The sequence below is a fragment of the Galeopterus variegatus genome, unplaced genomic scaffold, assembly GCF_000696425.1.
Source record: "Galeopterus variegatus unplaced genomic scaffold, G_variegatus-3.0.2 Scaffold1091, whole genome shotgun sequence".
NCBI lineage: Eukaryota > Metazoa > Chordata > Mammalia > Dermoptera > Cynocephalidae > Galeopterus > Galeopterus variegatus.
This window is the reverse complement of record NW_007727202.1, coordinates 364,783-374,265: the sequence shown is the minus strand read 5'-3', so window position 1 is coordinate 374,265 and position 9,483 is coordinate 364,783. Positions and strand designations below refer to the sequence as shown.

General features: G+C 48.1%; 1 protein-coding gene across 1 annotated transcript in view; it reads left to right on the top strand.

Annotated features, from left to right (window-relative positions):
• Positions 1–9,483, top strand: part of ADAMTS16 (ADAM metallopeptidase with thrombospondin type 1 motif, 16) — a gene marked incomplete at its 5' end in the record, with an annotated part of 142,187 nt that overhangs the window by 80,694 nt on the left and 52,010 nt on the right. Inside the window, one exon of the mRNA XM_008574715.1 lies at positions 980–1,106. Within this exon, the coding sequence (XP_008572937.1) occupies positions 980–1,106 (127 nt within the window). The remainder of the gene's footprint in view (positions 1–979; positions 1,107–9,483) is intronic.

Genomic DNA, 9,483 nt, shown 5'->3' with positions numbered 1-9,483 from the left:
AATTGTTTGATTTCCTGTTTAATTTTTTCTTGGACCCATATGTCATTAAGTAGAATGTTGTTTAATTTCCATGTATTTGTATAGTTTCCAGTTTCATTTTTTATTGATTTCTAATTTTAATCCATTGTGGTCTGAAAAAATACATGGAATAATTCCAATATTTTTGAATTTGTTGAGACTTGATTTGTGACCTAACATTTGGTCTATCCTGGAGAATGTTCCATGTTCTGATGAGAAGAATGAATATTCTGAGGTTGTTGGATGGGATGTTCTCTAGATATCTGTCAAGTCCATTTGGTCTAAAGTATTTAGATCTTCTGCTTCTCTGTTGATTTTTTGCCTAAATGATCTGTCCAATGTTAAGAGTGGGGTTTTCAGGTCCTCTACTATTATGGTATTAGTGTTTATCTCTTTCTTAAGGTCTAATAGTGTTTTCTTTATAAATCTGGCTGCCCCGATTTGGGTGTATATCATATTTATGTCTTCTTGTTGGATAGATCCTTTTATCATTATATAGTGGCCTCCTTCATCTCTTTTTATGGTTTTTGGCTCAAAGTCTATTTTATCTTATATAAGAATAGCTACTTCAGCTTGTTTTATATTTCTATTTGCATGGTATATCTTGTTCCATCCTTTCACTCTTAATTTATGTGTGTCTTTACAGGTGAGGTAAGTCTCTTGAAGGAAGCATGTTGTTAGGTCCATCTTTTTAATCCAATCAGTCAGTCTGTGTCTTTTGAGTGGGGAATATACTCCTTTTATACTATGAGTTATTATTGAAAGGTATTGATTTACTCCTGGCTTTTTATTGATTTTTGTTTGAATGGTTTAAATATCTTTTGATCTTTTCTTTTGTATTTACTGTTTGTCTTCTGTGTTAAGACTTATTTTAAAAAGAGATTTTAATAGCTCTTTACATGCCTTTTACCACAAGATGTGTTTGTGAGTCTTCACTTCACAATTCCCCCCTTTCTTACAGGACACATGACCACAAGAGAAGGCTGCTACAGAGACCTGAGGTTTCCAGTGAACACATCCTTCTGCAATCCCAAGACCCGACCTGTCACAGGGCTGGTGTCCTGCAAAGTGTCTGCCTGTCCTCCCAGGTAAGGAGTGCCCTGTTCATCCTGATAGGTTTCCAGTTTGTGGATATGCTCCATGAGTCCGTGGCACTCCTGAGTTTAGAGAATGAGAAGCTTCTCCACCATCACATGATGCACAACAGCAAGAGGCCAAAGGAACAAAAGCTGCCTTAACAAGGGACCTAAAAAGTATGTTTGGGCAGGAAAGGGTCGGAAAATTCTTGTGATCGCAGGTGATGTCCTTATCATGGCATCTTGTTTGTTTTATTTTTGCCGTAATTGGCTGCGGCTTGCAGGGGGGATGACACTGTGGTGAGAGTCATGTATTGTCTCTTGGTGTCGGCTCCCATTCACTATGGTTTGCTTTCCCTCCCGACTGAAATGTGTCTGGGAGAACCTGTTGCACAGCCTGCCTCGGTCGCATGCGATTCTGGCCCTGGCAGCCCCTTGCAGCAGAAAGCCAGGGCTTCTGCCATGCCATGTTGTCCTTGTGCTGCCGCCCTGGGTGTCTCTGAACAAGCTTGGGTTCTCTGAGCCGGTGGGTCAGGAGGACCCCACGAGGCAGCCATGGTCCCTCCCTGCTGTTGTCAGCTGTCCTATCCGGGCATAGTCCTAGTCCTGCCCTCTGCTTTCTTCATCTTTACATGGGGACCTGTCATAGAGGGTTGTGCAAATGATCTGAGAAAACATGTTTACAGAAAACATTCTACATCTAACTAGATCCTTCTGACAGCCCAAGGCACTCAAAAACTTAATACAAGATAACCTAATATATTTTGATTATGAAGAGCCATAGTAGCTGGCAAATTGATTGCAAGTTTACTGAATTGTTCCTCAAAAGCAGAAAGGTGGACGCTCTTCCCCAGGACAGTACAAGAGGATGAGAGATGCTGTCTCTACATTCCTCTCAGAGCTGTGTGACCATCTGGCCCTCTCAGTGTAGATGTGGGGGCCACTTATCAACATTTGTGGGGCCAGGACTTTTTATCGGGTCACAGTGAGGGGGAGGGCCTCCCTGGAAGGGCCATGTCCTCCCAGTACACCTGCCCGTTGTGGCTGGGGACACCTGTTAGAGCCACTGGACCTGCCTCAGCCATGGCTCCTTAATCAGCACGCCCCTGCCTGCTGTTGAGAGATGCTGGTCAGAATCTCCATGAGGCTTTGAGTCTTAAGGCCCATCACCTACAGGGATGCCAGACGGTCCCCTGGGGATTCTTGCCAGGCTCAAAGGCAGCTCTGGGATTAATGCACACATGTTGCAATGCTCCACGTGTCAGGGTCTTGCAGCCAGCCCCACCCACCCCGTGGGTCCAGGAGGGCTGCTGCTGGTCTCCCCCAGCCCAAGGTCCTGCAGGCTGTGCTGAACTCCATGGCAGGAGCACAGCCCACTGCGGGCTCCCCCTGTGTCTGGAATGGCACACCAAATGCAGGAGAGGGTAGTAATTTAACCCCATGGCCAGCCAAAGTGACACCATTGTCTGCAAAAATTACCATCCTGTCTGAAGGAAATGGGCTCTTGGACTGAGTTGCATCAAAGATAAACAAAGCCAGACACTAGCTAACGTGGTGAGGACAGATTTTAATCAGTGATAACTGTGGCAATAGGAAAAAGAGTCCAGTGAGAAGTGAGTTCACCTTTGATCTGTGCAGAGGTGACCGGGCATTTCAAAGGGAGGATGAGGGAGTGAGGAGGGGGTGATCAGGACTCAGTTGTGATGGGAAGTGAAAATGGCGAAAAGCGGGAAGGTGGGTGTTGGTCCTGCTGGAACCCATCCGAATTTGCTAAGTGGCGCTTATAGAAGTTAGCCCCGCCCCACCCCCTGCTGCCCCATAGAGGCCAGGAGACAGGGCCCATGCTCAGGTGTTGCTGGAACACACAGTGCATTCTTTTGGCAGCCTGGAGCTTTCTCAGCAGGCACTTTAAGGGGGGCTGGGTCTTCCTAGGGAAGGGGCCTTGCACCGCTAGAGACTGTGTCAGTGTTTGCGCAAGTCTTTGCAGGCCAGGGCTGAGGCCTGGTGGAGAAGAGGGCTCAGAGGTCAAGGACAGAATCTTGGCCACTGCTGTGCCAATTTGACCACCCCAGTTACTGGACAGCCTGTGACCTTCTGTCATGAATCTGTGCAAAATGTGTTAAGAGTGCTGCTCTGTGCACTGGGGTCCTTTTTCAATACCGTGGTTAGACCAGGGTTTTGCTAAGTAGGCAGAATAATCTATGGTGCCTCAGGGCACCTCGTTAACTGTGCTGTAAAGTGGAGAAACCTCGCAAAGTTAGACCAAGAGGGGTGTGTGTGTGTGTGTGTGTGTGTGTGTGTGTGTGTGTGTGTGTGTGTGACTTTCACATGCGGCTTAGCAATTGCATGTGAGAGTAAATCCGCCAGAATGTGACAGCTCAGGATGGCTGGGAACATCGAGAGCTTGCCACAGTTGCTGAAGCCAGTCGTGTGGGTGGACCATGCTGCCCTTGCAGTCTGCTCTGCCCAGGCCTGTTCGGTGAAGCTCATCTACAGAGACAGCCTACCGCAACCCAGAACTAAGTTGTCAGCTGCTCTAAGTCTGCGAACGCTGCAGGACTCAGACCAAGGAGGCAGGAGAGGCTGGTGGCCCCTGAGCAGAGAGAAGCGCGAGCAGCCTCAGAGGGGCAGCTCCTGCTTTCCACAGGGCAGACGCGTAAGGAGGAGGGTGCAGCTGCCACATTCCTTCTGGGAGGGAGCAGAATCATTCATTCAAATCCTGGTTTTCCATCACTGCTATCTGGTTGGTTGGTTGGTCTTTTCCTCTCACTCCCTGCCCCCCAGCACTGGCGCACAGCAGCATCCTCTGTGGGGGCTGTGCTGGAGGAAGCCTGGGGTGCTGGGGGCAGCCCTCCTCCTGGGCTTCCCCACCACGGTGCTGCCCAGACTTCCTTCTTTAAGCCAAACCTCGGGTACAGAATGTTAAACGGGGCTGTGCTGCTGCCTGGTCATGGTCACTCTCCATGGCTTGCTGCTCCTGCATTGCCTGCCCCCATTTAAAATATGTCATAATAGCACTTTCCGCCTGAGACCATTACATGGTTATTCCATTTCAGTAATGGAAATCTAACAAACCTTACATGGTCAGGCAAAACTGTCCTCACCTCAACCGTTACCCCCAATGATCATCATTATCCCTTGCACCCATTTAGATAAATCTGTGCTCCCGGTGCAGAATTTTCAGAGTTGAGATGTGCAAAGTTTCTTCAAAACCAGACCTTTGTTTTGTCCGCTACAGTCCCATGAAGAAGAGTTGTGCCTGGGATGTGTGAGTGCTCAATGATGCCTGAATGAACCACGGTTCCATGACGGCAAGTGCAAAAACTCCAGGCTTGTGGCATGGCCTTGGGAACGTGGTTTTACCTCTGCGAGTCAGTTTACCTGGCTGTAAGTTGGTGAAGAGAAACTGCGTGCAGCCGCATGCCATGATTATGAAGCTCCATGACCCCTCTCCCCTGGGCAGGTTTCCTAGGAGCCTGAAGGTCCCATTTGGAACTCTACCATCGAGAAATAAGGTGCCGGTCAGTTCCTTGAATCAACTCTTTAGTCTGTGCAAGCCCTATTTGTATTTTTCCACATATCTCCCACGTAGAGCATTAGCTCACACCAGCCTCCTTCAAGAGCCGCCCTCTGGAGGCCCCGGGAGTGAGTGTGTGTGCGGGGCTCCCGACTCCTGACAGCCTTACAGACTGAGGTCTCGTCAGATGCTCGGGCACCACGGCTGCTGCTGTGGTCACTGTCGGCAACACTGACATCCACACAAGTGACCCTTCCCATACACCTGCTCCTCCACTCAAACCATCTTTTCCTCCCCAACTCAGCCTCTTGCTCACACCACCAACAATAACTGCCAGGACGTACCCTCGATGTCCATTTTCTCTGTCTTGTCTTTGTTCATAGAAACCCGCTCCCACACTCGTGCACACGCGGATGCCCAACTAGGCGCTACCCCTCGTCCTCCCAGCTCCCTGTCTGGCCAGCAGGATTCGGGCTTGCGCCTTCCACGGCAAGTCCTGAAAAGGCTCTGGCTGCTTGCACTGCTCCTCCCCTGTCCCCTCGTGGGCTGCAGCAGGGCCTGGCCTTTGTGGGCCAGCTCCAGCCCTGTGGTCAGGAGCAGCCCCACAGGGGACTGGGGTGATGAGATGGGGGGAGTCCAGGTCCCTGGTCAGTTCCTAGAGCAGAACTGTCCCCCACCACCCCACAACTGCCAACCAGCTCAGACTTCCACACAAAAGGAAATACAACCGACCTTATTTAAGCTGTGGCTGCTTGGTCTGTGTTGATGCTGCTAAGCCACTCCCCTTACTCATGTGTGCCTCACCTGTGACACCCCACACCGGCCACACCTCCTGTCATGCAGCTCATGTGCTACGGGGTCCATGCTGCAGGTGTCCTCTGTCTCACTGGGTAGCAGGTCTTCCCACCTTCACTGTCCCGGACCCCTGAGCCCACCCCCAGGCCAGAGTCCACAGACAGCACCCTAACCTTCCCTCACCAGCCCGCTGAGCCATCTCGTCCACGTCTACCTCCACCATACTCCCCTGGACAACCCAGCCTGGCCGCACCCAACTCTTGGCCTGCTCTGCACATGGAGTTCAGTAGCTATGTGCTGCCAAAAAATTGCAAAAAATTACACATGTGCTCCCTGTGGAAGTGTGGCCAGTCTTATGTGGGCACTCAAGGGTGGCAAACAGTCCTGATACCTTCCCTGGTTAATTTGTTGTACGTCACCTCCCTTTCCCCGTCCCCCCAGCATTCTTCTCTCCATCCCACACTCTCAATCTGGGACCTCAGACTTCAGAGACAGGAATCAGCCAACGGCCGCCGCTGCTTCCCAGCCGCAGCCAGCTGCATCTCCACCCTGTCGCCAGCCTTCCCTCCCTCAGGATGGGCGGACGGTCCCGCTGCGTCTGGAAGAGATTTCCCTTTTCCTTCCGCTTACTGATTTCTTCAAAAAAGATTTTTAAATGGATATTGTGTTTTTTACTTACTCGGTATTGTAATGTGTATATACATATGTACACACACATACACACATGTCTGTGTGCGTACATATTCACATTACTACGTTTTCCTTATGTCACCTGTTTAGCCCTATGACGATCAGTGCTGTTTTTCTCGCTGGCCTTCTCTGCCTCTTTTTCTGGTTCTGAGGGATCCAGAGCCAGAGCCACCTCTGTATGTGTCCTACCTTCTGTACTGAGCTCATCCCGACGTAATTGAATAAGTGAGCTCTGCCCAGTGCACTGTGAGCTGAGGGGGTGGGCACAGCACGGCAGCAGAGCGTCGGCCCCGGGAGGTCAGGCAGGGAGAGCAGGTTGGACCAGGGCTACTGCAGATCCACCCAAGAAAAATCTAGAGACCGCCATTTTCTAACTCGTTGCTGTATAAATCTCATATTTTAGAACATTTTTATCGTCCTCTGAGAGAGAAAACTTTCAGAGATAGTACAGAAGACTCGCTGTAGACCCAATGCCACACTTCCCTGGCTGGGACGTTCATAACGAGGACATGGCTATTTTTCTTCTTGCTGTAAGGAGAAACAAAGTCACATCAGTTATTTATTTAGTCTTTGAAGAAAAATTATCAATGACAAGATACAGAATAATGATCCTGCATTAAATATATTAATTCTTGTGGATTATTATTTTATTTTAGTAATTGAGCTGGGATTATAGATGCTAATTTAAAATGCGTTTTGTTTTTATTCTGAAATGTGAGACAATTCTCTCGTGCCAAGAATACTAACAATTTTGCGTTCCTGATTAAATGGGCAGAAACCCCGAGTTCTGTTTTTCTGACAGTGAACACGCATGTCTTCCTTATCGGCTCTGTCTCCCTGTGAGGAGCCTTGGCCGTCTCTGAGCCATGGGTGCACTGAGGTTTGTTCTAAGCAGCCTCACAGAGCCCAAGCACTGCACCGAGTTGCTGCTCTGGCTGACTGTAAGTGGCAGGATGCAGTAGGGTGTGATTTGGTGTTTCATGTTCAACTCGAGGGAGGGTCCCAAAAGGATTGGGGAGTGGGACCTTTAAAACCTCTTAATCCACAGCCTTCTTCTTCTTAACTTAAATGAAGAGAAAAGCTGCTCCACTGGGTACAGCCCCGAGCCTCCTCTGCCAGCATGCAGAGGCCGCCTGTGCAGTGTCTGAGGCTCCCATGGTTGGATTACTGTCAAGCCATGGGTCGTTAAGCCAGATGGGCTCCCCCTGAGTCATAAATCTCTGCAGGGGGCAGGGCGTTAGGAGTCCAGGAGTCTCCTTGCTGGAGGAAGATAATCCTCAAATGTCTGCAGGGCTCTGGCCAGCAGGAGCATCATGGCGAAATAACAGGAGGTCAGCAATTCCCAGCTGCTCCCCTGGGACAGAGGGAAGCCAAGGCACGGCCCCCTGCTCCTCCGCTTTTGCATGGCCTCGCAGCAGACACGCCGCACGCGGCCCTCCCAGGACTCTCCTGTCCATCTTCATTTTAGCATAAATCAGGCATTTTTATCACTTGCTTTTGAAACATGAGTTATAAATCACACAAGTACTTATTTCCTTTATATTTCTCAGTTTATCTAAATGGAGTGGCTCTCGGTATCATTTATTTTAATGACCTAGTTTTCTAAGCATAAGCACTAATAACAGACCTTCCTGGACAACTGATTGAAGAATGAAAGGAGATACTTTCCAGATGGTAAATGGATACTTTTCCTCTTTTCGGAATTCTTCTAGGAATGCAGAATAAGAGTTCAGATGAAACCTCCATGACCAAATGCTTTGTTTTCTCCTCTTCGGAACCTGTGTGCATGTGGCCTCATCTCCACGTGATATTTTGATGGCCATACTATGTTTGCTTAAACCTTGGTGACTCCTTACAAACCCATTAGCAGAATTATTTCTTTTATATCCGAGATACATAGGACAGGACTATGTCCACTTGGTTGCACACTGTCGAAATAAAAGATGAGACTCAGCGTGACGATTGTATTATGAATGCTCTCCTGCAGCAGCACTTTCAGTAACAGGAAAAGGGGGAGTAACTTATTTTTTTGCATCTTTTAGATATGAGCCCCCAAAATACTAACTACCCAGTAGTGTACAGGTTGCCAAGGGAATGAAAAGAAACCAGAGGGCATAGGTGGTGTCTGTATATAAAAGGGATTCACTCACAGGAATACCAAAGAAGTGAGCATTTCAGTGTGTTTTATTATTTAAGTAACAGAATAAACTAGCAGCGGGATGGGCTCCTGGGCGTGCAAACTGCACAGGGCGCCCAGCTCAGGAGGGTCCCCTCCTGGATTCATTCTCCGCTGTTGCTGACGTGCAATTCCGTGAGGTGTTTTAACAAGGGCCCAGCTTTTCCATTTTGCACTGGGTTCCACGACTGACACAGTCAGTCCTGCCCAGCAGCCCCATTTGTATTTCAACATTTTTTTCTGGACTACTGAGCAATGTTATTAGAATGTTTCTTGTTTTAGAAAATCAATTATACATTCATTACTCTTTAGTTCGGGAAGCTATCCTACAGTGACATCAGGTCATGGAATTCTCTTGTGACAGCACGGCAGTAGATGTGGACCCTGGAGGGCACTTGGTGGCAGTTCTCTTTTGGTACTTTCTTTTGGGATGAGTGCCAATTTCCCTGAACTTGAGAGCACTGCAGATGAATGAAGTAACCGTGAGAGGGGCTTGCAGAGTTGTTAAGGATGAGTTATCTGGGTCCCGACGCTTGCCCCTGCTCTGCTGGGAGTGAGCCCAGCTGGCTGGGAAGTGGACTAGGCCGCTCAGTCCCCTGAGAAGCCACCTTCCCGAGGCAGCCCTCTCTCCTTAAACATCTTGTTCCCCCACACTTGTGCCCTTTTGAAAGGCTTCTAACCCTTCTCCCTTTGGTCAGGGAAACCAGAAGTGTTACAGCATCTCTACAATCAACACTCTTTATAGGGGGCTGTTCAGCTGTACCATGACTTGAACCCCGAGGTGTGCAGATACCAAGGTATGAAAGATGAAATCTTACTGCATCTCAACCAGTAAAGATGTCACTTCCCACCAAAATAATGAATTTAAAATGAATTCAGGCAGGTACAGACATTGGTTTACATATCTCTAATGAAACTTGTTACACAAATAGGGACAAACTAGATTAGCCATAAATCAGACTAATGTGACTTATGTCATAAGTCACTGAAGTATTAGATAGAAATCATTGCAGAAGCATAGGGAATATAAACATCAACTTTCTAGATTTGATTCTATTATTTCACACCTAGAAATCTCCCTTATGTTGTTCTGTAAAATACTTTCTACTTCTGGTTTTCTTGTTTGCTTTATATTTATTTCTTTTGTTTTGGTGTGTGTGTGTATGTGTTCTGTTTTGTTTGTTTATTTTTAAAGACTGTGTTTTTTACAG